We start from the raw sequence: 27,141 nt of genomic DNA, 5'->3' as shown, positions 1-27,141 counted from the left end.
AGTGGTTTCCTTTGCACTGAGCTAATGGAGGATCTTTTAGTTCAGAATCTTGGTCTTAGCCAAAGGACTGTATAGGTCCTTTGCATATAGAAAACTATTATATTACTTAGAAACTTTTAATATACTCCTTTGGGCCTAGTCATTTTATATAATAGTTACTCTCTCTGCCAACATTTGTTGGATCATAGAAAAAGCAAGAGAATTCTAGAAAAACATCTGCTTCACTGACTATCCTAAAGCCTTTCACTGTGTTGATCACAACAAACTGTGGAAAACTCTTAAAGAGATGGGAATACCAGACCACCTTATCTGTCTCCTGAGAAACCTGTATGCAGGTCAAGAAGGAACAGTTATAATTGGACATGGAACAACAGACTGGTTCCAAATTGGGAAAGGGGTACATCAAAGCTGAATATTGTCACCCTGCTCATTTAACTTCTATGCAGAGTACATCATGTGAAATGCTGGGCTACATGAATCAGAAGTGGGAATCAAGATTGCCGGGAGAAAGATCAACAACCTCAGATATGCAGATGATACTGCTCTAATGGCAGAAAGCAAAGAGGAACTCTTTAAAGAGCCTCTTGATGAAGATGAAAGAGGAGAGTGAAAAGCTGTCTTAAAACTCAACATTCAGAAAACTAAGATCATGGCATCTGGTCCCATAACTTCATGGCAAATAGATGGGGAAACAATGGAAACAGAGACAGACTTTGTTTCCTTGGGCTCCAAAATCACTGTGGATGGTGACTGCAGCCATGAAATGAAAAGACGCTTGCTCCGTGGAAGAAAAGTTACGACAAACCTAGACAGTGTATTAGAAAGCAGAGATATCACTTTGGTGACAAAGGTCTGTCTAATCAAAGCTATGGTTTTTCCAGTAGTCATATATGGATGTGAGAGTTGGACCGTAAAGAAGGCTGAGTGCTGAAGAACAGATGCTTTTGAACTGTGGTGCTGGAGAAGATTCTTGAGAGTCCCTTGAACTGCAAGGAGATCAAACCAGTCAATCCTAAAGGAAATAAACCCTGAATAGTCACTGGAAGGACTGATACTGAAGCTGAAGCTCCATTACTTTGGCCACCAGATATGAAGCTAGAAAAGGACCCTGATACTGGGGAAGATTGAGGGCAGGAGGAGAAGGGGGCGACAGGATGAGATGATTAGATGACATTACGGACTCAATGGACATGAGTTTGAGTAAACTTCGGGAGATAGTGAAAGACAGGGAACCTGGCGTGCTGCACTCCGTGGGGTCACAAGGAATCAGGCAGGACTTAACGACTGAACAACAGCAACAAAAGAAATGCAGCCTGTCTGTCTGTAGAAAGTGGCTGTTCCTGTATCAGACGCCATCTGGCACTTAGGAGAACTGCTGCTAATTCGGATTCCCCCAGGAGGCTGGAGACAGGGACTCCTCCCCTCACTCAGCCCAGCTGGTGGGTGAGTGTCCTGGTGGCCCACATTCATGGTAGATGGAAATTGGCCAAGGTGGTTTCACTAAAATTTGGAATGAAGAAAACATTGCACGTTTGGAACCCTGGATTAGGAAATTTAAACAAAACTGGAACATAAAGAACATCTTTGTTGTCTTGGGTATAACGCTGTGGTCCAGGTTAGGAAGTCTACAGGAAGCTTTACTATGTCCTGGAAACTGGGTTGGGTCCCTCCCAGGAGTTGTGATTTCTGCTATTTTATTAGACTCTTAGCTCCTCCAGGGCAGATGCTGTGGCTTATGTGCTCTTACTACCCAGGCCCAGAAAAGCAGGCAACAATCAACATTGGGTTGATTTTTTAATCTTTTTATTATGCATGCTTTGGATTATTTATAGCTGCCTGGGTCTATAAATTAATGTTGAATTTATTAAAACTGTAAAAAAAACTTGTATTTTCTTAAGCCAATTTATAAATACTCTTGCTTTATTTATAAAATTAGTAACTTTTGTATTAATATAAGAATACTTTCATTATTTGGTTAATGGTTTAAGTGAAGTTTAAGTGATTGAAATCTCCTAAACAACTTACTGTAAATCAGTCTCATAACTTAGTGAATTAAAAAAAAATTAAACATCTTAAATGTAATTTACAAATGTAATTTACCTGATATTTTCCTAGCAATTCCAAGGTGTTATGAAACCCTAGAGAAGCTGATGGGCCAGGTTGTTTTATAAACCTAGAAACTCTTTGAAATCTAGTAAACCAAACTTGGCAATGTGGTAAATCACCTTTTAAACATCAGAATACTGTGTACAGACTTAGATTTTTGTATTCTTTTCAAGTGAAAATTGCAAATTTAATATAGATTTCAGATACAAACAACCAAAGTCAAGATGTTGGATTCTCTCACTTGTAAAATTGTTGTAATTACCTTAATAACAAAGACATACATTATTCTGAAGATTACAAAATTTATTTGTAATTGAGTTTATTCCTTAACTTAGTATAAAAACTTGATATATATTATCTCTAATATTTTTTCTCTATCATTCCTGGTAATGAACATATTCAGGCCAAAAATGGTTATTGTGTTGCATATTAGTGATCTAGATTCTATTGTTAACAATCAGAAATTTGGACCTGGACCTGAAACTGGTAGGTACATTGCCCCAGGGGGAGTCTCCCTAATGCCTGGGGCCTGAGCCCTTTCTTAGAGTACAGTTCCCAAGCTAGGATTTAGCTTTAAAATCCAACACATCTTATGTTCTCTGTATCTTTCCAGTTTCATTCTTAACCAGTTTTGATGGTAACCTCTTTCAACATTTAATCTCTGATTCCAGTGGATGAAATTTTGCACCCCACTTGGGTTACACCTAATTTTGTTTACTACTTGAATGAAATGAATGTATTTCTTTACTTTTGATTGGATTCTTCATTCTTTTCTGTGTATGTGAATATATATTTTCTTCTCTGATGCCTGGTCATGATTCTGTAATCATTTTGTTGGCCAGTGTCGGACATACTGGTCAATGCTGAATACCTGTTGAATTAACTTTGGTAGTAGAGTACAGGAGTATTTAGGCATGTGGAACCCATTATCTAAATCTTCTTAGTCCAAAGCTAGCAATCGTTCAGCAGCTTTCCCTGCTAACACCAGTGTTTCTCAAAACTAGCTGCACATTATAATCATCCACAGATCTTTGATACAGCACATGTCTGGGGCCCCACCTCAAACCAGATGAAGGAGACTGTCTGTCAGGCATCATGGTGTTAAAAGTGCATCAAGCGATTCTGATCCACAGAGAGGATTGAAAACCATTGTTGTAACATAGCTGTTAAGTGAAAGAGTTCAGATCATTTAAAAAAATCTTATTGTCTTTATGCCCTTTTTGTGGAAACACTGATGGGAAATGCACAGATAAAATGAAAAGGACACCTAAGGTAGAAAGTTTGGCTAATGCACGACTAGACCATTTTCCTGTAAAAAGTTGAAGTTAATAAGGAGGTGTTTTAAAATGTAGGTTTTAAAATCTTCATAGTATGTTTTTCTTTTTTATTTGTTTAAAACAGCTGACTCTCCACTTAGGTGTTTGCTTCCTTGTCCCAGGTTTCTGCTGATGTACTCCACAGTTTTGTGCAGCTACTACAATTCAGCCCTGACAACGGCGGTGGTTGGAGCCATCAAGGTAAGTGGTTGAAGCCTTGAAATAAACAACCAAATTGGGGGATTGACTGTTTGATTTTATTGTTGTTATTATCCATGGTATAGTAAGAATGGAGGCTTGTGATATTTTCAGCTATGGCTGGGTAATCCCTTCTTACATTTTCTAATCTTTTAATCCACAAGACAGAGGGAAGGCCTGCTAACTTAAAGGTTGTTGTTCTGTTGCTCAGTTGGGTCTGACTCTTTGCAACGCCATGGACTACAGCACACCAGGCTTCCCTGTCCTTCACTGTCTCCTGGAGTTTGCTCAAACTCATGTCCATTGAGTTGATGATGCTATCCAACCATCTCATCCTTTATAACTTTTAAACTGGGAATGGAAGGAAGGGATGGTATGGGAAAACCAAGTAAAATAGCTGAAAAAATTACAAATTTCTGCGACAAGATACAGAGTGATCTACATTTTGATTTTCTGGGAGAATACTGCTGACTAAGGGAATCCTTATGAAGAACTGTTTTCAGTCTAGATCTGCACACAGTTATAAGGTGATTAATGCTGGGATTGGTGTATATGCTGTGTGTGTACAGCATTTGAGTACACACACTAATGAATCGGAGGGTGAGGTATTCTAAATTCTGTTCTGCAGTTGCTTTGTGTTTCTGTTCACATGAGCTTCTATGATGAATAAGTGCTTCATCAGTAGACTTATCTTTTGGCTACCCAAAGACCATTGAGAATATACTGGACCGAGTACTGCTTAGAATTTGTCAGCTGTCTTAATCAGTTTACATTTAGGACTAATATGATTAAAATTCCCTACCCAGTGATGATAAAGAGATGAGATCTGAAAAGCTGATTACAACCCAACTCTTACATCTTTTTTCTGGTATAGTATGTGGAAGAAGGTATGGATGATGCAGTTCTGTGATTATAGTGTTATAGTTTACTTCATTTTCTTTATAAAGCCATATGTTATAGTTTTTATTCACATATTCAATATTCCATGAATTCCTATTATATGCAAATCTCTTTCAAAAGTAACTAAAATATTTTGTTTCAGATTTCACCATATATATGTGTTTTCCCCCCAAATCCTTTACTTCTAAGATCACTAATCCTCTCTTTTTGCAGAATGTATCCGTGGCCTACATTGGAATGTTAGTAGGTGGAGACTACATTTTCTCTGTGTTAAACTTTGTAGGGTTAAATATTTGGTAAGTGGGATTTTTAAATGAATTCATTTTAGTAACATGAATTTTAAAAGCCTGATTAATATGTTATAAGTGAAAGAATAGGAGGTGTTTTGATGTTACAATTCCTAGAATAAGTTTTACTTGAAATATTCAGTTCATCTCTTTATGACATACTTGCTCATGTGGTTCATGGGGATGTGTGTAATGAAAATTCAGAGTCGAGAGATGAATTTAATTCATGTGTCCTCCTCACAGAAAAGACCCTACACGTGGCCTTCCTTTTGTGAATGGGCCTCACTAAATCTGTGCTCCATCAAAGCACATGTGTTAAAGATGTTGGGAGATACTTTTGAAAGGCATTTTGGGGTCTCAGAGGTAGGACACCATTTTAGGATAATCAGTTCAGTTCAGTCGCTCAGTCATGTCCAAACTTTGCGACCCCATGAATCACAGTACCCCAGGCCACCCTGTCCATCACCAACTCCCGGAGTTCACTCAGACTCACATCCATTGAGTCAGTGATGCCATCCAGCCATCTCATCCTCTCCTTCTCCTCCTGCCCCCAAACCCTCCCAGCATCAGAGTCTTTTCTAATGAGTCAACTCTTCGCATGAGGTGGCCAAAGTACTGGAGTTTCAGCTTTAGCATCATTCCTTCCAAAGAAATCCCAGGGCTGATCTCCTTCAGAATGGACTGGTTGGATCTCTTTGCAGTCCAAGGGACTCTCAAGAGTCTTCCCCAACACCACAGTTCAAAAGCATCAATTCTTTGGTGCTCAGCCTTCTTCACAGTCCAACTCTCAAATCCATACATGACCACTGGAAAAACCATAGCCTTGACTAGCCGGACCTTTGTTGGCAAAGTAATGTCTCTGCATTAGGCCAACTGCATTGTAAATCAATTATACTTCAACAAAATTTGAAAAAAGAAATAAGTAGCCAAAGTATCAAAAAAATTAGGCTGATTATCTTTATCAAGAGTATAACTGTTGATGGTACCACCTATGGAATTTATTTTTACTGTTGTTTTTTTCCTTCTTTCAGCATGGCAGGAGGCTTGAGATATTCCTTTTTAACTCTAGGCAGCCAGTTAAAGCCTAAACAACCTGTGGATGAAGAAAACATCTCTCAAGATTTGAAGGTCTAGAACCTGGGGCAGAATTGCAGAGTTGCTTGCAGACTGTGGGGAGGGGGGGATATTCCCAGCTGTTTTGGCTGTGGCACTTGCCCTTCTGGTTAAGGCACAACAGGAATGTCTGCAAAATGCAAAGCGAATCTACCTCATGTGCTGCACAAGGAGTCATCATCAACCCTGAGAAACGTACCCGGGCAAAGCCTTACCAGCTGAAAGTGAATCTTTTCAAACAGTTGGTGAAAGGGATCGTTTCCAAGGCACTTGCGGGGCCCACACACCTGTGTACTCTTCCAGGTATCCAAAGTGCTTCAGGGGCGGTCAAAGGCCAATGCTGGTGAGCGTGCTTATCAGCACCTTGGCCTTAATTTCAAAGATCCCAGCCAAAGCAAAGTGCCAATGAGAACATTTTTTTGGTTTAAGCAGACATGTCTTCATTTTAGTAAAATCAACCACTTAACTGCCAGTAAAGTTGTTAGCTTTGATTTGATCTTATATGTTGGTATCTTCACAACCATCAAAGTAAAATAAAAAATAATTTATATGCATGCCTCATACTGTTATGTTATTGTAGGCAGGCAATAAACAGTAAGTCATTTTATTCAGTCTGCCTTGAAGGGTAATAAATGACTCATGTTGGGAAAAATTACAAAATAACTCAATGGAAAAACAATACTCAGCGTGCTCTGTCAACATTTAAGTAGGTTATATTATTTAAGTAGGTTATATTTCTCTCCTGTTCTCCTCCCAGGTTTGTTCAGGGGACTCTGAAATTCAGATCACATCAACTTTAACCAAGGTATATTTTTTTTTCCTGGGCTTGCCTGACTTCCCAGACCAATGGTGCATGGGAAGCAACCTCGGATTGGATGACAGTTCTTATCATCTCCTCCGAGGTGTCTCAGTGGTAAAGAATTCACCTGCCAAGGCAGGAGGCATAGGAGATGTGCGTTCGATCCCTGGGTTAGAAGGATCCTCTGAGGAGGAAATGGTAACCCACTCCAGTATTCCTGCCTGTGAAATCCCATGGACAGAGGAGTCCACTGGGTTGCAGAGTCTGACATGACTGAGCACGCACGCACTATACGGCACCATTTAGAAATGGACTGTCCTCACAGGGGTTGTGGCGCAAGGTAAGGCCCCACTCTGGGAATCAGGGGCCCTTCTTTTCAGTCTTGTCTTCACTGCTGACTCACTGAGAGCTCCACAAGTCACCTTGCCATGGTTGCCTCCATTTTTTAATCTGTACAATGGAACAATATTCCCAAATCCCTGCCAGCTCTGACTTTCTAAGTTTATAGAAGCTGAACCAGATGGACAGGGCAGCAAATGAAGGAATGATTGTGTTGACATGTTTAATTAAAAAAATTAATTATAAAATACACATAACATACAATTATCAGCATAACCATTTCTAAGTGTACAGTTTAGTAGTGTTAAGTATATTGACAGTGTTGTGTAGCCAATCTCCAGAACCTTCTCATCTTGCAAAACCAAAACTCTATACCCATTAGACAATGACTCCCCATTCCTCCCTTTCCCCAGCCCTTGGCAACCACCATTCTGTTTTCTGTCTCTATGAATTTGACTACTATAGATACCACATAAAAGTAGAATCACACAGTATTTATCTCTCAGCTAGCTTATTTCACTTAGGATAATGTCCTCAAGGTTCATCCATGTTGCAGCATATGTCAGAATTTCCTTTCTTCTTAAGACTGAGTAATGTTCCCTCATATGGATATACCACATTTTGTTTATCTATTCATCTGTCAGTGGACTCTTGGGCTGCTTCTACCTCTTGGCTATTTGTGTATAATGCTGCTATTAACGTGGGTGTACAAATATTTCTTTGAGACCCTGCATTCAGCTCTTGGATGGTAAAAGGAAACCTGTTTCTTCTACACATAAAACACTTCTGACACCAAATGTGTAGGGACTTTCCCTCACATTAAGCAATTCTTCAACTCTCTGGATGCCAACAAGGGGTCCTACAGTTAAATTCTGTCTCCACCCAGATTTCGCACAGACCCCCCAGGTTAAGGGCCCAGTCCCCCAAGATTCCCCCTACTTCAGATGCCAGTCCCAAGTCTCAGGTTGTGACTAGTGCTTCTGACCAACTGACCAGAAAGCTGGAGTCTTCATACCCGCTTCCTTGGGTTCAGTAATTTGCTGGAATGGCTCACAGAGCTCAGGGAAGTGCTTTACTCTCTATTGCCAGTTTATTATAAAGCATTTGACTCAGGAATAGCCAAAGGAAAGAAGTACATAGGACAAGGTATATTGGAAATGGTTTGGAGCTTTCATAACCCCTCCTGGCACATGAATGTGTTCATCGAGTGGAAGCTCTCCAAGCCTCATCATTTTTCACAGTAACACAGAGACCATTTTGTATTCCCACCAACAGTGAGGGGGTTCCTGTTTATCCACATCCTCACTTGTTATTTGCTCTTTTTGGTAGCAGTAGTAGGAGGTGGTGGTGGTTTAGTCGCTAAGTCGTGTCTGACTCTTGTGAACCCATGGACTGTAGCCTGCCGGGCTCCTCTGTTCAATGGGTGTGAAGTGATACTGTAGGTTTGATTTGCATTTCCCTGGTGATTAGTGATGTGGAGTGTCTTCTCGTGTGCTGGTTGGCCCTTTGTACATATTCTTTGGAGAAATGTCTGTTCAAATCCTTTGCCCATTTTGAATTGGGTTGTTTGGGTTTTGTTTGTGTTTTTGAATTGTAGGAGTTCCTTATTGTTTCAATTTACTTTTAAAGGCTTCTCGAATATTACCTTGGGGCTCCCAAACAGGGTAACCACCTTTTCTTGCATCATCATCAAATGAAATCCAGGGACCAAAAGTACTAAGACTTGAAAAATGTTAACTTCAACACTTTTTTTTTTTTTCAATGTTAAGCTTAAACAAGGTTTATTTTCTTCCAAAATTGTTTTTTCTAATTTTCATTTTTAGAATTCTTAAAGGAAGATGCTTTTGTGTTTTTCTAGTCTTACTATGGTTGGTCTTTTGTTTCAATAGCCAGGATGCCTCAGGATGGGGTCCTTTTATTTATTTATTTAATTGAAGGATAATTGCTTTACAGAATTTTGTTATCTTCTGTCAAACATCAAAATGAAGCAGCCATAGGTATACATATTCTCCTCCGTCTTGAACATCCCTCCCGGAATGGGGTTCTTATTTAAATATTTTTCTTTTGCAATCACCTCAAATGCTTGGTCTTACATGACCTGCCCCCGCCTTTTTTTAAATCAGTGTGGAAAGCTTTCCTTCCCTTGTTTCCATATGTGGCCAGCAGAGGGCACCCTATGAGCAGTCCAGCAGTCCTGTGTGTTGTGGCTAGCTTCCTCCTGTCCGACTCAGTGTGATCGCATGGACTGTGGCCCGCCAGGCTGCTCTGTCCATGGGATTCTCCAGGCAAGAATACTGGAGTGGGTTGCAATTTCCTTCTCCAGGAGATATTCCTGACCCAGGGATTGAACCTGGGTCTTCGACAGTGCAGGCAGATTTTTGTAGCTGGGTTGAAACGTGCAAGTTCTGCTCTCCTCTACAGAACTAGGGTGGGTTGATGGGAATGCCAATCTGGGTTTTGAATTAAGTTTAGCTGAGAATGCTGGATGCAGAGAGGTGGTGCAAAAGGGATCCACGAACTTCAGAGAGGCTGAAGAAGAATAGCCCAGTGCATCAGGTCTCCAGATTTCTTTTTTCTTAAAAAAAAAAAAAAAGTAATAAAAACCATTCTAGTGGAACAAGGAAAACTAGTTTAATATACTTGCTACTTTGCTTACTTTTGGCTATTTTACTGCTAATAGCAGTGACGTTTGTTAACTTGTACTTTTTCCTGTTGTTTTAGTATTTTTAAAATATATTCCATATATAAGTAAAAGTACAGGGGCACTAGAAGTTAGTGAAAGCTGAGTTTGCCTAAAGAATAAAACCTAGTTTAGAGAAGAGTTATATATTATATGTGTATAATTGTTAGTATATGTTTATATATTTTACATATTTTTAATTTATATATATTTTCTGTGCTCTCGGGAAAATGGCAAAGATACATATGTCAATACTTTCAGAGACTTTAGTGAGTTTTTTCCTTTTGCATGATCACTTAAGCTTTGCAGTCTTGTTGAGTCATGTTTACAACTTGTGAGTACTTTTTGTTTTCTGTGAATGGGTGTGTGTGCTTGTGCATATATTTTGAGGACTGGGACTTGTCAAGGGTCAGTGGTTTAGCTGATCAGTAGCTGCCACTCTGTACTTTGGGAAACTGAGGGCGCCCAGCAACTCAGGATCTCTAAGTTCCCTTTCTGTCACTAGATACTGAAACATGTGGTAAAACAAAACATGTCCCTTTAGGATGAAGCCATCCCTGGGACCTCCCAGGGTCACGGAACACCATCTGTGTGTCTCTGATTCTTACCTCCATTCCAGGCTGAGGTCTCCCATAATAAGCCTCAGAACCTTTTCTCTGCAATGTGTGGTTCCTGGATCAGAATATCAGCATTACCTGGGGCTTGTTAGAAATGCAGAATATCAGGTGCACACACACACTGAATAGGAATCTGCATTTTAACCCTGGTAATCTGAGGAGCACTGCTGCTGCTGCTGCTAAGTCACTTCAGTCGTGTCCGACTCTGTGCGACCCCATAGACGGCAGCCCACCAGGCTCCCCCGTCCCTGGGATTCTCCAGGCAAGAACACTGGAGTGGGTTGCCATTTCCTTCTCCAATGCATGCAAGTGAAAAATGAAAGGGAAGTCGCTCAGTCGTGTCGGACTCTAGCGACCCCATGGACTGCAGCCCACCAGGCTCCTCCGTCCATGAGATTTTCCAAGCAAGAGCACTTGAGTGGGGAGCCACACTACCCCAGACTTTTGGTCCAGATCATCTTTTTAGTATCAAGGGTTCATAGCCTGAGGTTCACAGAATTTAGAGGGCTGATGAACTTGAATGGAGAAAGAAAACATCTTCATTTTTTCTAATGAAAATGCAGCATTTCTTTTCATTTGAATGTAGGCAAGACCATAGTTAATACTGGCTGTACTTGTGACTTAGTTATCGATAGAAGTTGAAATATTTTCGTATCACCTTAGAGTTTTTGTAGAAAATCATTGGTGCATTGCTCAGTATTCTTATAGTTCTTAGTGCCTCCACTAGTTCTTATTGTTTAATATGTTCATAAAGAAGAATACATCAGATTTAGATGTATTTTAATGTTATAGTACATCATATTTAGAAAATATTGCTGTAACTTTATGACAATTGGTTTTCATTATAATTTTATGTGTTTTATTTCTTGCATTTAAAAACATTATTTGGAGAAGGAGGCTGTAGCCATCTATAGACTGCCATTGTAGTTCATGGCACTGAAAAAAGTAAGGATCCCTGCTTTAGAGGAAAATAAAAAGTTCAAGATTAATATGTTTCCTCAAGAAGTTGTCCCATTTTTGGCCTCAGGAGGCTTGCTCCTGGATGAGCCCAGGGGTAATTTTTATATCTGCTACCTGGTGGGAAGGCATCTTCCTCCAGCCAGTGTGGTCAGCTGGCTGCAGTCAGAGGGAGAGAGAGAGGCAAAAGGAAAGGAAGGGGAGGAAAAAGGGGGGAAAGGGTAGGGAAGGGAGAGACCAGGAGACAGGACAGCTAGGCTTCACTGCCACATCCTTCTCACTCACAGCTCAGAACAGAGATGTGCCTCGTAATTGTGTCACAGTACTTGAACCTTGTTCTTCAAATTCTGCTTACTTGAAGTGTGACATTCTGTCTAGGGAAGGTGGGACAGCAGCGTGAGATGCTCTGTGGGCCCACTCTCCAGGAATACAAGGGGAAGTAGAGAAGACTGTAAAACCATTTAAGATCCCTGGAAATTGTCCAAAGGAAGATTAGAGATTGCATTATTTAGTCTCAGTTCAATTCAGTTCAGTCGCCCAGTCGTTGTCTGACTCTTCGAGACCCAATAGACTGCAGCACGCCAGGCTTCCCTATCCATCACCAATTGCCAGAGCCTGCTCAAACTCATGTCCATCGAGTCGGTGATGCCATCCAACCATCTCATCCTCTGTCATCCCCTTCTCCTCTGGCCTTCAATCTTTCCCAGCATCAGGGTCTTTTCCAATGAGTCAGTTCTTCGCATCAGGTGGCCACAGTATTGGAGTTTCAGCTTCAGCATTAGTCCTTCCAATGACTATTTAGGACTGATTTCCTTTAGGATTAATTAGTCTATGCTTTGTTAAAATGCTTTTTGAGTTAGTGGCTTTATTTTCTAGCTGTCATTCAAATAAATTTTTTTCTAATAAAAATTGAGAAATTTCACATTAGAAACTGGATTTCTTGCAATAGTTGAAAAAAAAATCACAACTTGCCAGGTGGGCCAGAATCTCCATAGGGTAACAGTCAGCTGGAGCTGAGGTCGGGGGTAGTTGTTATTTTGTCATGTTCTCCACCATTTTCTGTGTCTCCAGTCGTGTGACTGAGTGTCTGCCTTTCATTAGTGTGCTTGTAGTGTTGTTTTCCTTGAACCAAAGTCGAAGGACTTTTATGGTGGTCCAGAGGCTAAGACTCTGAGCTCCCAGTTCAGGGGGCCCAGGTTCAATTCCTGGTTAGGGAACTATTGATAGATCTCGCGTGTCACACCTAAAGATCCGGCACAGCCAAACAAATAAAAATAAATGTTAAAAAACCTCCAAACAACAGAGTTGAGAGCATAGGAGGAAAATAAAAGCTGAATCAAGAGAGCCAAAGGTTCAAGAGTGTATTTGTGGAAATAGAAATTACACCTACTATGTGCTTGTTTTGAAACAATACAGATTAAGGTGCCTGGCCTACTTCATTAATTTATATTACTTGTCTGCCTTGGGGCTCCCCAGGTGGTGCTAGTGGTAAAGAACCTACCTGCCAATATAGATGATATGAGACATGAGTTTGATCCCTGGGTCGGGAAGATCCCCTGGAGGAGGGCATGGCGACCCACTCCAATATTCTTGCCTGGAGAATCCCCATGGACAGAAGAGCCTGGCGGGTGAAGTCCACAGGGCTGTAGAGTTGGACGTGACTAAAGTGACTTAACATGCACACTAATCTGCCTTGACTGTAGGCATTTCGGTCTTTGATTCCAGTTTCAGAGGCCCAGTTCTCAAACTATTCTGTCTCCATCCTATGTAGAGTTACTAGACATGTATCATAAGGACACTTTTTTGTTACCATTTATTGAATTTAGGCTTCCCTGGTGGCAGTAGTAAAGAATCTGCCTGCAGAAATGGAGATCTGGGTTCGATCCCTGGGTTGGGAAGATCCACTGGAGGAGGAAATGGCAACCCACTCCGGTATTCTTTCCTGGTAAATCCCATGGACAGAGGAGCCTGGTGGGCTGCAGTCCATGGGGTTGCTAAGAGTTGGAAACAACTAAGCATGCAATGTATTTACAGATAAACAATATATTGGTGGTTGCCAAAGGGGCGGGGCAGCAGTGGGTGAACTAGATGTAGGGTGATCAGGTCAAAAGGTAAAAACATCTAGCTATAAATAAGTTATGGGGATATAATACACAGCCTGGTGACTATAGTTAATAATACTGTATTGCCTATTTGAAAGTTGCTAAGACAGTAGATCTCACCATAAATATTTAAAAAAAATTTTGTAACATATATGGTGATGGATATTAACTAGACTTACAGTGGTGATTATTTTGCAACATGTACAAATATTAAACCATTATGTTGTGTACCTGAAACTAATATAATGTCATATGTCAATTATACCTCAATAAAAAACTCAAACATTTAAAAAATTTGCTGATATAAGTATACTTAACAGTGACTTTCCCGGAGAAGGCAATGGCACCCCACTCCAGTACTCTTGCCTGGAAAATCCCGTGGACGGAGGAGCCTGGTAGGCTGCAGTCCATGGGGTCGCTGAGTCAGATACAACTGAGCGACTTAACTTTCACTTTTCACTTTCATGCATTGGAGAAGAAAATGGCAACCCACTCCAGTGTTCTTGCCTGGAGAATCCCAGGGATAGGGGTTAGGGTTAGGGTTAAATAAATCAATGTTCTGATTTATTTTACTGAAGATTAGATTTGCCCTAAATGGCAAATAGATGGGGAAACAGTGGCTGACTTTATTTTATGGGGCTCCAAAATCACTGCAGATGGTGACTGCAGCCATGAAATTAAAAGACGCTTACTCCTTGGAGGGAAAGTTATGACCAACCTAGACAGCATATTAAAAAGCAGAGACATTGCTATGCCAACAAAGGTTCGTCTAGTCAAGCCTATGGTTTTTCCAGTAGTCATGTATGGATGTGAGAGTTGGACTAAAAAGAAAGCTGAGCACCAAAGAATTGATGCTTTTGAACTGTGGTGTTGGAGAAGACTCTTGAGAGTCCTTTGGACTGCAAGGAGGTCCAACCAGTCCAACCTAAAGGTGATCAGTCCTGAGTGTTCATTGGGAGGATTGATGTTGAAGCTGAAACTCCAATACTTTGGCCACTGATGCAAGGAGCTGACTCATTTGAAAAGACCCTGATGCTGGGAAAGATTGAGGGCAGGAGGAGAAGGAGACAACAGAGGATGAGATGGTTGGATGGCATCACCGACTCAATGGACATGAGTTTGGGTAAACTCTGGGAGTTGGTGATGGACAGGGAAGTTTGGTGTGCTGTGGTCCATGGGGTCGCAAAGAGTCAAACACAACTGAGTGACTGAACGGAACTGAACTGAAATGGCATCGTATAGTAAATACATGTTGTGGGTAGCTTCTGAAATGGATCACAATGCCTGCCTCCTCATATTCACTTCCTTGTATAATCTCCTCCCTTTGAATATGGGCTGGACCTAGAATGTGCACTAATTTCTCATTATAGAATACAGCAAAAGTAATGGGTGGTTCTTTCCAAGATTAGGTTGCAAAAGAGTGTGGCTTCTCTCTTTCATCTGACTCCTCATTTGCTTGATCTGATGAAGCAAGGTGCCATTTTGCAAGTTGCTTTCCAAAGAGACTTGTGTGTCAAGGAACATCTAGCTGTATGTGTGTGTGGGGCGGGACGGGGGTGGTGGTGGTGCGGGGGGCGGGGTAAGGTTGAAAGTGGAAGTCGCTCAGTTCAGTTCAGTCGCTCAGTCATGTCCAAACTTTGCGACCCCATGAATCGCAGCACGCCAGGCCTCCCTGTCCATCACCAACTCCCGGAGTTCACTCAGACTCACATCCATCGAGTCAGTGATGCCATCCAGCCATCTCATCCTCTGTCGTCCCCTTCTCCTCCTGCCCCCAATCCCTCCCAGCATCAGAGTCTTTTCCAATGAGTCAACTCTTCACATGAGGTGGCCAAAGTACTAGAGTTTCAGCTTTAGCATCATTCCTTCCAAAGAAATCCCAGGGCTGATCTCCTTCAGAATGGACTGGTTGGATCTCCTTGCAGTCCAAGGGACTCTCAAGAGTCTTCTCCAACACCACAGTTCAAAAGCATCAATTCTTTGGCGCTCAGCCTTCTTCACAATCCAACTCTCACATCCATACATGACCACTGGAAAAACCATAGCCTTGACTAGACAGACCTTAGTTGGCAAAGTAATGTCTCTGCTTTTGAATATGCTATCTAGGTTGGTCATAACTTTCCTTCCAAGGAGTAAGCGTCTTTTAATTTCATGGCTGCAGTCACCATCTGCAGTGATTTTGGAGCCCCCCAAAATAAAGTCTGACACTGTTTCCACTGTTTCCCCATCTATTTCTCATGAAGTGATGGGACCGGATGCCATGATCTTCGTTTTCTGAATGTTGAGCTTTAAGCCAACTTTTTCACTCTGCACTTTCACTTTCATCAAGAGGCTTTTTAGTTCCTCTTCACTTTCTGCCATAAGGGTGGTGTCATCTGCATATCTTAGTTGTGTCCAACTCTTTGTGACCCCATGGACTATAGAGTCCATGGAATTCTCCAGGCCAGAATACTGGAGTGGGTAGCCTTTCTCTACTCCAGAGGTCTTCCCAACCCAGGGATCGAACCTAGGTCTCCCACATTGCAGGTGGATTCTTTACCAGTTGAGCCACCAGGGAAGCCCAAGGATACTGGAATGGGTAGCCTATCCCTTCTCCAGCAGATCTTCCCGACCCTGGAATCAAACTGGGGTCTCCTGCATTGCACACGGATTCTTTACCAACTGAGCTATCAGAGAAACCTTTGTGAAAGCCGCTATCCATTTCTGGATGACGTTTGATGACACACATCATTAGAAAAAATTAGTTTTGTTCTCTTTTACTGAAAACTTGGCGACAAAGTCACATTCTCTTCAGGTCTCTCTGGTGTGAAACTTCTTATAATTTTTTCCCCTAATGCATACCACAGCTTACTTACACAGATGCTTCAGGCGGAAGGCCACGCCCTTACAAATATCTTACAGCCTTCTTCAGGCCTATTTCTTTCTCTGAATTTCTCCAGTTTCCCACCCCCTTGGCTCTCCCCTCCACATCTTATCACATTAAGTCCAACCATTGTGTCCTCTGGGACAGGTAAACCCCAAACAAATATTGATAAATGGGTCAGTTGTGAAGGAATCCATTCCCTTCTTTGCTTTGTTCGTTCTTTTGCATTTCCTCGTCACTTAACTGCACAGGCTTCCAGTCGAGATCCAGCCCTCCTCCCTGAGGCTCTGCAGCTTGCCCCTGACCTGTACCAGTGTCTGTCACCTGTCTACCAAAGACTTCTTTAACAGGACAAACTTCATTGCACCCACACAAAACAAAGGCTCATTTTTCCTTTTTCCTTAAAGAGTGAATATTCATTGAGTGGGCTTCCCTGGTGGCTCAGACGGTAAAGAATCTGCCCGCAATGCAGGAGACCCAGGTTTGATCCCTGAGTTGGGAAGATCCTCTGGAGAATAAAATGGTAATCCACTCCAGTATTCTTGCCTGGAGAATCCCATGGACAGAGGAGCCTTGTGAACTATAGTCCTTGGGGTCGAAAAGAGTCAGACACAACTGAGTGACTGACAACAACATTTATTGAGTCAGTTCAGTTCAGTTGCTCAGACGTGTCCGACTCTTTGCGACCCCATGAACCGCAGCACGCCAGGCCTCCCTGTCCATCACCAACCCCCGGAATCCACCCAAACCCATGTCCATTGAGTCAGCGATGCCATCCAACCATCTTATCCTCTGTCGTCCCCTTCTCCTCCTGCCCTCAATCTTTCCCAGCATCAGGGTCTTTTCAAATGAGTCAGCTCTTTGCATCAGGTGGCCAAAGTATTGGAGTTTCAGCTTCAACGTCAGTCCTTCCAATGAGCACCCAGGAGTGATCTCCTTTAGGATGGACTGGTTGGATCTCCTTGCAGTCCAAGGGACTCTCAAGAATCTTCTCCAACACCACAGCTCAAAAGCATCAATTCTTTGGCACTCAGCTTTCTTTATAATCCAACTGTCACATCCATACATGACCACTGGAAAAACCATCACCCGACTAGACGGACCTTTGTTGACAAAGTAATATCTCTGCTTTTTAATATGCTGTCTAGGCTGCTCATAACTTTCCTTCCAAGGAGTAAGTGTCTTTTAATTTCATGACTGCAATCACCATCTGCAGTGATTTTGGAGCCCAGAAAAATAAAGTCAGCCACTGTTTCCACTGTTTCCCCATCTATTTGCCAGAAGTGACGGGACTGGATGCCATGATCTTCGTTTTCTGAATGTTGAGCTTTAAGCCAACTTTTTCAGTCTCCTCTTTCACTTTCATCAAGAGTTCCTCCTCACTTTCTGCCATAAGGGTAGTGTCATCTGCATATCTGAGGTTATTGATATTTCTCCTGGCAATCTTGATTCCAGCTTGTGCTTCCTCCAGCCCAGCATTTCTCATGATGTACTCTGCATATAAGTTAAATAAGCAGGGTGACAATATACAACCTTGACTACTTGCTTTTTTTTAACCATATAATTATATTTTATTTAATTTTCATGTTTGAAATCATCATGAATATTCAGGTTTTTCACTGTACATTTTAGTATAGTATAATTATTGCAAGCAAAAGATTATGTGTGAAATGTATATAAGTTATAAAACATTGTATTATATTGTGTAAACACTCATGTACATACTGCTAAGTTCAAGAAGCACATGATACCAGTAGCTTATACCTGCCTATAGGACCTCTCCATCATATCATTTTTCCCCAGATGAAACCACTATATTGAATTTTGTGTTTATCATTCCATTGTTTGTAACAACAATTTTATCACATTTTAACATAAGCAATATATTTCTTTATATTGCTTTTTTGAGTTTATAAAATATCAGACTTAATGTAATATTCTGGCATTTGCTTTTTTTGACTCAACATTGTGTCTGAATGTCACATATTGTTCTGTTTGGCTATCATTCATTCATTTGCACTACTGTATAATATTCCACTGTGAGAATAAACTCATTGGGATAGTTCTCAGTTTTCCCTATTGAAACAATGCTCTTTTGAATATTCTTCTATTCTGTGGGTCAGAGTACTTTTGTTCTACAAAGCAAAGTCCCAATCCAAAGGAATTTACTTGTCGTGGCAGGAGACCCAACCACAAGCAATAAATAAGATAAGCCAATAAAAAATATGCTCAGAATAAAACTAAACCAGAGTCACAGGACAGACTGCTGGACATTGGCCTGGCTTTTCCCAGACCTTAGTAAAAACAATAATTGTTGTCTTCATGTTTATCAAACACCTCAGCCTCTCACTCCTTTGGGAACATTTGTGGATGAGCTGAGATGGTTGATCTACACTATCTGCTTCTGCCAACTAACCATCAGTGGAAAGAGTAATAATTAACCAAGACAGGTAATCCTTGTAATGTGCTTAGTACAGAGTTGGGTACACAAGACATAGTAAATAAGGGGCAGTCGGAAAAATGGGAAGAAATGGGGAGCCGCTGTTGGCAAAGGCCATCTCATTTGCTCTAATTATAGTTTAATCTCCATATTACTTGTACTTTTTTCAGGTAGCCCATAGCTTCATGAACAAGTGACAATTGGAACTGAGAAGCTGCTCCAGATAAGGACCTTAGTTGAAAGTGCCAGGGTAAATACATGCCATGGTTTAGAGAACGATGCAGGCTGAACTTGGCAGTAACTTGTACCTCTCACTTTCCTTCCTGGGTCTCCTCCTCACTGAAAGGATTTTGCTCATCACCTGACATACAGGCAAACCTGTCTCCAAGGTTTTTAATCTGAACAACTGGAACATAAGAGCTGCCATGTTCTGGTATAGGGAAATTGGCAAGGGAAATAAGTTTTGACATTTGAAGATAATATCAGAAGCCATTATTAGACTTAAGCTTGAGATGACTATTAAGCATTCAAATGGAGGTGTTAATGTTACTTGCATTCAAATGGAAATGCAAGTATGGATGAGCAGCCTGGTTACCGTTGAAGTTATACATTTAGGGGTTCTCAGTGCACAAAGTCCTTAAAGTCAAGAGATTAGGTAATGCCATCAAATGACTAAGTGTGGACACCAAAGAGAAGAGGGCCAAGAGCTGAACATGAGGACACTATTCTTGGATGATGTCAGAGTCTCTTCATTCCCCTGTTTCTATGTCGTGACCATTCTCCATCTCTACCTCCAAAAGGTCACCTTTTCTCAGCATCAAGTGACTCAGATTATGTAATGCTATTGTCTTGGAAGAAAAGCTATGACAAAGGCAGAGACATTACTTTGCCAACAAAGGTCCATATTGTCAAAGCTATGTTTTTTCAGTAGTCATGTATGGATGTGAGAGCTGGACCATAAAGAAGGCTGAGAACCAAAGAACTGATGCTTTTGAATGGTGGGGTTGGAGAAGACTCTTGAGAATCTCTTGGACTGCAAGGAGATCAAACCAGTCGATTCTAAAGGAAATCAACCCTGAATATTCACTGGAAGGACTGATGCTGAAGCTGAAGCTCCAATACTTTGGTCACCTGCTGAGAAGAGCTGACTCATGGGAAAAGTCTCTAATGCTCGGAAAGACAGGGCAGGAGGAGAAGGGGATGACAGAGAACGAGATGGTTGGATGGCATCACTGACTCAATGGACATGAGTCTGAGCAAACTCCAGGAGATAGTGAAGGACAGGGAAGCCTGGCATGCTGCAGTCCATGGAGTCACAGAGTCAGACACGACTGAGTGACTGAACAACGAAAACAACAATTATCTGAGTGTCTTTGGTGGCTTCCTCTCACTTAAGTCCAAACTCCTCACCAGGAGTATCTGGCTCCTCCGCATGCCTCCATCTTACTTTATTCTTTTCTTTTGTTCTGTACACACCAGATCCTCTGTGTAGTGCTATTTACTCCTCAAATACATGCATCTTTCTCATTTCAGGTCACTTGTACTAGCTGTTCCCTCAGCCTGGAGGAAGAAACTTATCTTTGTAGGGCTATCTCCTTTCCACTCAAATTTCAGCTCAAAATACCACCTCTTCACAGAATTTTTTCCTGTCACTCCACAGCACTTTTTTATGGCACTGATATGTGACATTATCTTTTTATTTGCATATTGACTCTGAATCTCAGCTCCCCCTGGCAGTGACTGCCCGTGTTTACTATTCTCTATTCCCAAGGCTTCAAACAGTGATTGCCACCTGGTAGGCAGTCAATAGATAGTTGTTGACTAAGTGAATGAATGACTTCTAGAATTTTGCATAGTTTTTAGTATCTTTTTTAGCTTCCAGATTTAGGGAGGGAATGCTGGGCTGCCATTTTTCTTTGTCCGGTCTTTATCTTTATGTTCACCTTTGACTTCTTCAACACTCCCCTGCCTCACAAAAGCCCAACTGTGCTATAAAAATATTAGAAAGAATATTTTATTTTAAAGCTTGTGAATCAGAGGATTGTGTAAAGAAGTTACTCTAATCTGAATGCCTTGACACAGTGACTCATTGAAATGTTCCCAGTGACTCCAGAAGGGGACCGATGCTCCTGCAGAGCAGCCACGCTCACTTCGAAGGCTGTGAGGGACTGGACCAGGTCTGAAACAGCATCTGCCATGGTGCCATCATGAAGGAGGCTCTGGAGCAGTTCTTCATTTTTGTAGGGTTGCTGGTTTGCCTGGTCTACCTGATGAAATGCGTGAGATTCTCTAAATGTATTTTCCTGCACTTCTGGAAAGTTTTGCCAAGGTCTTTCTTGAAGTCAATGGGAGAATGGGCAGGTAAAGAAAGCTTTTCATCTTTTGTTCTTGTTGTTTTTATTATTACTTAGGTCTCAATGATATATTGCATCTTTTCCTTTTGAGAGCAAAGATGTAATTCCTTTGGGTTAATTTGCGGGGTTGGAAAGTACAAATGAACTTGACTGAAAAACGTGATGTGAGGCATCAGGAGAATCATTCAGGAAGAATGTGACTCAGTTCTTTCCTGTGTGCTTTTCCTCTCATCCTCACTAGTTGGTTTTTCTTATTTTTGGAGTTTCTGATGATACAAATCATGGATGAGGCAGAAAATTATGTATCATCTTCCCCAGATTTTCAAAAACCCAGAGTGCTTTCATTTCCTTAAACAGAGCTTCAAAATTCTGAAATCCAATAATAATTTAAATCCATTTTATTATACTAATTTCTCAGAGACCTGTCACCAAGTGAGGGTAATGCAAAATCAAGGCAATAAAGATCTCTGTGGAGACATGTTTTTAAATGGTTATATTCAGAATCTGGGTCTGGTTTATGTCCCAAGTAGATTGATTAATCACTGCCTCTCAATAGAATTTGGCTCCTGAAACTGTCATGCAGAATTTCAGCCCTATGCTGAGTTTAAGGTGAAGAACAGGAGGCTATGGTTTCAGCATCTCCTTGAATGAAGTGCTAGGTTTGCATTTCAAAGTTGGTATTATGCGTTGGTGTCAGTCTATCAATAACCAATGCTGTGACCTGGCCTGCCCTTGTAGGTCTTACTATGATTGCAAAATGCCTTTCAGCACCATCAGGAAACTTAAGAAAAAATAAAGGTTTATTACCTACAGGACCTGTAAATTATACAGCGCACCTGGTGCCACAACAAGGTCATGTGTAGAAAGAGAGGGAGAGAGTGAACGGGCCTGGGGTTCTGCATTTATTTTATTCCGGACTGGGGGCCTAGGGTTTCAAGAACTCTTTCTTTAATAGTGAATTTAAAACATAAGAGAGGGAAGTTAAAGCACGGGAAGAGAAAAAACAAGTGGTCAAAATGGTCAGTTATTGAAACCAACCAAGATTTTTAAAAGATGCTTGCTCCTTGGAAGAAAAGCTATGACAAACCTAGACAGCGTATTAAAAAGCAGAGACGTCAGGTTTTTTTTACAAAGGTCCGTATAGTCAAAGCTATGGTTTTTCTAGTCATGTACAGATGTGAGAATTGGACTATAAAGAAGGCTGAATGCCAAAGAATCGATACTTTTGAATTGTGGTGCTGGAGAAGACTCTTGAGAGTCCCCTGGACAGCAAGGAGATCAAACCAGTCAATCCTAAAGAAATCAACCCTGAATTTTCATTGGAAGGACTGATGCTGAAGCTCCAATACTTTGGGCACCTGATGCGAAAAGCTGACTCATCAGAAAAGACCCTGATGCTGGGAAAGACTGAGGGCAAGAGGAGAAGTGGGTGGCAGAGGGTGAGATAGCATCACTGACTCAATGGACATGAGTTTGAGCAAACTCTGGGAGATAGTGAAGAACAAGGAAGCCTGATGTGCTTCAGTTTTGTGGGGTTGCAAGGAATTGGACACGATTTAGCAACTGAATAACAAAATTTTTAAAAAAGAGACCTCGTTTGGGGGAGATTATCTGGCTCTTTACGTTATCCTGTGGCCAAAATAACTTATATTAGCAATCACCGTTTTTAAAGTAGGTGCCTCTTTGAAACTGATACCTAACTGGCAATCAAAGCATAAGCCAAGACCTTGCATTATGAAAAAGAAAAAAACAAAAACAAAAACCCAGCTGTCAGGTTTTATGCTACAATAGGGTTGTAAGAAATCCAGTGACTTAAAAAAAATAAAAAAGATTTTAAGTGGCTTTAGGAATACAATCCCAGGCTAAATAGGAGAGATTGTAAACAACCTTATAGGAATGCCAGATAAAATACAGGATACTCAAGTTATATTTGAATTTCTTATTTAGTGATAAATAAATAATTTTTAATACATGATACTCTAGTTATTACATGGGACATTCTTATACTAAAAAATTATTTGCTGTTTACCTGAAATTAAAATTTAACTGGGCATCCTGTGTCCTTATTTGCAAGAGCTGGCAACCTTATACCCTCAGCATTGGAAATTAAAAAATTATTATATGGAAATTGTTTGGCATGAAAAAAATGTGTTTTTAACTGTTGCTTGTTATATCTGGAGAGAGAGAGAGAGAGGATATGTATGTGTGAGAACTCCTTCCTCTCAGGTCAGTAGGAAGTTCCCAAAGTACTTGCTGAGCATTCTGAACTTGAGTGTTCTGGATCCTTTAAGCCCAGCTCCACACAGATTTAAATGCCATGCTCTGAGGGGTTAGAACTTGGCCCTTCTAAGAACAAGCATTCCAAAAGAAATTCATATGCAGCTATATGTGGCCGATTTCCCAATTTTGTCACTGGTATCCTTTATAGAGTTTTGGGGCCAAGATCAAAGCCTGGGTTCAGATCCTGCTGCCATCATCTTTAGCACTGCGGCCTTGATTGGGTTAAGAACTTTCCCTTAGCTTCCTCATTTATAAGGGAAATGATGGTCCCCGCATTACAGGCTTGTTTTGAAGGTTAGATGAAATGGTGGCTGTGGGGCTGCCCAGCCACATGCGCTTTCTGTGTTTCTGTAAGCCTGACAAGGAAGAGCTTTACTGGACCTATGATGCCTGTTCCACCTTCTCCCTAAATTCAAACAGCCTCATCTGTCACCCTCACCCCCAACTCCCGTGAAGAAGCTGCTAGTGGGAACCCAGGTGGCTGTGGAGTGACAGAGCCTGGACCTAATTTAACCTGTGTCCCAGGCCCGGTCCGGGAACTGGGACGGAGGCGGCACTGAGAACTTCACCGCTAACGCACAGGAGCAGGAGGGGAGGCAGCCAGGAACCTCAGATGCCAGCCGCCTCCTCTCTTCTGTCTCCTGTCCATCTCACGCTGTGTAAAGCTGCTGTGTAATTTAGTTGGTAAATAATTAGGTCTAAGTGAATGACAAACAAACGCCCCAAATAAAGTGCATGGCAGAAAGTAAGCACTCAGTAGATGCCAGCCACTTAGCGACAGGATCTTGCCTATGTAGTTCAGGCTTGGTACTTGGTGATTTGGAGGACGCCTGTAAGGAAGGGGAAGATGGAGCGGAAGACAACAGAACCCTGAGCATAGTACCTCTACCAAGTGAAATAGGTCATATGCATGGAGTCACTTAAAAGTATCCAAATAAACACATAAAATAATTGGTAATTATTAAAATGAGGGTGCTTCTGCCAGTGTGCTGCTTGCTTGGTCCGCTTTCCCTCTCAAGTAAACTAAATGCACACACAGCTTTCGTACACACTTTTGGAAAGCATATCCTTCGATTTTGCTGCAAAGGTAAATTGCAGATAGGTATATACTGAATTGTAGTTTATTTTGAAGCTATGACATTCACACAATTGAGTTTTACTCTAGAGCTCAGTCATTAAATATGTATGTGCTGTTATACAGTGGAAAAGTACTCAGTTCTACAAGGAAAAAATTGAGTCAGTTGCAGTGAGGTAGATGAACCTAGAGCCTGTTACACTGAGTGAAGTAAGTCAGAAAGAGAAAAGTATATATTAACATACATATATATATATATATACACACACACATATATATATATATAGTATCTAGCGGAGAAGGCAATGGCACCCCACTCCAGTACTCTTGCCTGGAAAATCCCATGGATGGAGGAGCCTGGAAGGCTGCAGTCCATGGGGTCGCTAAGAGTCAGACACGACTGAGCGACTTCACTTTCACTTTTCACTTTCATGCATTGGAGAAGGAAATGGCAACCCACTCCAGTGTTCTTGCCTGGAGAATCCCAGGGACGGGCGAGCCTGGTAGGCTACTGTCTATGGGGTCACACAGAGTCGGACACGACTGAAGTGACTTAGCATAGCATAGCATAGCATGGTATCTAGAAAAATGGTGCTGATGAACCTATTTGCAGGGAGGGAATGGAGATGCTGATGTAGAGAATGGACTTGTGGACTCAGTGAAGGAAGGAGAGGGTGGCAAGAGTTGCAGAAAGTAGAATTCACATATATACACTCTTATGTGTAAAATAGATAGCTAGTGGGGAGCTGCTATATAACACAGGGAGCCGAGCCTGGTGCTCTGTGATGACCTAGAGGGATGGGATGGGGGCAGGGAATATATAATTATGACCAATTTCCATTGTTATATAGCAGAAACCAACACACCACTGTAAAGCAATATTCTACCAATTAAAAAAAATTTTTAATGTATGTGCTATGGACTATAAAAGGACTAGATAGCACATCTCACTGTCATCTATTAATCAGTTGATCTAGTGAACACAAATTCTTTAGGTTCCTTCATGTCACTCCATATTCTTTTTGCATTTCTGTATTTTCCTCCTTGTTAAAAGTTCTCTATCTTCCATGGGTTTTGATTTCTGCTGTCCTATGAGGGTGAGGATAGGAAATGGGGAGAACTTGACTTTCACTAGGAACCTTGAAACATCCTTACAGTGACAACTGGGTGTGTGGGTAGAGAGAGAATAGAGTACACTGCTTGTCCTTGATGAATTAAGGCTTAGAACTGTAAACCCTTATGGGGTTTGAATAAAGTGTTTTCTGGCTAAGGCACTTTGTTTCATTTTGGACCATGTTTTCCATAGCCTCACCAACTCTTCCCCCAACCTCATCCAAAAAAAAGTTTCATTTTGAAGTTTAGTGAAGGAAGTCAAGGCTGGAACATTCCCAGTTAAGCAAAGTTGGTCACAGTTGAGCAGAGTTGGGTTAGAGAGTAGGAGGGCATTGCTTTGGAATATTATATTGTATCTTAGAGAGTAGGCCTGCAGTCAAATGTAGCCAGCAAGAAAGAAGATTTTAAAGATTAATTAATTCTATCCTTTAAAACCATTTCTGCTTTTTTCAGTGATCACCGGAGCAGGAGATGGGATTGGGAAAGCTTACTCATTCGAGGTAGGTTGTGTTCTTGGGGACTTTCTCCTCTCCTTGTATTAAACATACCATGGTCATGTGTCACCACAAACACTACTTTTCTGATTAGAAAAGCAAGAGACATTCCTTTACGAAAAAAACTATTTTCTATTGAAAAGGAAATTTAAAAATCACAATCTCACCCCCTCGCTACCTTAAAAAAATACAATGATATTCAAAGGTGGCAGTATCTCTCCTTAGGAATTGTTTTAGAATTTATGGGGGCACTGTTATTTTCTAGGGTAATTGTACCATAAGCATTTATTATACTTAAAACAATAAAAAATTATCAACTACTTTCCTTGTGTTTATCCTTTACATCATAGCCAGGGTATATGTTAATTTAAAAATCATTTGTATAGGTAGCATATATATATAAAACTTTCATTTCAAGAAGATTAATGAACATTAAAAAATAATATAAAGAGAATCTGATAGGGTTGAGGGTCACTGGTGTATGATGTCTTTGAGTGTTTTCTTCCAGGGTTTTTGTTTCTCTGTAGACAGATAGATAGCAGGTAGTAACGCTTTTCTAAAAATGCGTTTACAGGATATGTAGTTTGGTAAGCTATTACTGGGCTTCCATGTGGTTCAGTGGTAAAGAATCTGCCTGCCAATTCAGGAGACACAGCAGACGTGGGTTTGATCCCTGGGAAGATACTCTGGAGTAGGAAATAGCAACCCACTCCAGTATTCTTGCCTGGAAAATTCCTTGGGTAGAGGAGTCTGACAGGCTACAGTCAATGGGGATCACAAAAAGTCAGACACAACTTAGCGACTAGGCAGTGGTCTAAGGGTCAGGAGCTATGTACTCTAGTCCTCACTCAGACACGGTCTGCAGATTTTGGATGAATTATATATCCTTTCTGGGCTTCCAGGTCTTTATTAGCACAAAAGATACCACCTAAGAACTTTCAAATTCTGTTTCTGTTCTAGACTAATTCTTGTCTTGCTCTTGTAGAATCTTATTCTTTGTTTCCTTTCATTCTTTTCTAAGGCTGTATTAAACAATTTTCTGTGATCTTTCTTTCATGCAAGATTTTCTCTCTTCCAGAGAACCTGTTCTTGTCTCCCTGCTAAATGC

General features: G+C 41.1%; 2 protein-coding genes across 5 annotated transcripts in view; both read left to right on the top strand.

The window, feature by feature from the left end:
• The window catches only part of SLC35D2 (solute carrier family 35 member D2), a 58,254-nt gene extending 51,775 nt beyond the window's left edge, over positions 1-6,479 (top strand). For 3 of the 4 annotated variants that reach the window (XM_027550249.1, XM_027550250.1, XM_027550248.1), the window contains 3 exons: positions 3,545-3,623; positions 4,734-4,816; positions 5,839-6,479. In XM_027550249.1, the coding sequence (XP_027406050.1) occupies positions 3,545-3,623; positions 4,734-4,816; positions 5,839-5,941 (265 nt within the window). In that variant the 3' untranslated portion in view covers positions 5,942-6,479. The remainder of the gene's footprint in view (positions 1-3,544; positions 3,624-4,733; positions 4,817-5,838) is intronic. The other variant, XM_027550251.1, reaches the window with a different exon arrangement.
• Positions 6,480-20,063: 13,584 nt separating this feature from the next.
• HSD17B3 (hydroxysteroid 17-beta dehydrogenase 3) overlaps positions 20,064-27,141 on the top strand; it is a 55,456-nt gene continuing 48,378 nt past the window's right edge. The window contains exons 1-2 of the mRNA XM_027550247.1: positions 20,064-21,078; positions 25,993-26,039. Of these exons, the coding sequence (XP_027406048.1) occupies positions 20,925-21,078; positions 25,993-26,039 (201 nt within the window). The 5' untranslated portion in view covers positions 20,064-20,924. The remainder of the gene's footprint in view (positions 21,079-25,992; positions 26,040-27,141) is intronic.

Source organism: Bos indicus x Bos taurus, chromosome 8 (genome assembly GCF_003369695.1).
Source record: "Bos indicus x Bos taurus breed Angus x Brahman F1 hybrid chromosome 8, Bos_hybrid_MaternalHap_v2.0, whole genome shotgun sequence".
Classification (NCBI taxonomy): Eukaryota; Metazoa; Chordata; class Mammalia; order Artiodactyla; family Bovidae; genus Bos; species Bos indicus x Bos taurus.
The sequence above is the reverse complement of the archived record's forward strand: the minus strand, read 5'-3'. Positions and strand labels throughout refer to the sequence as shown.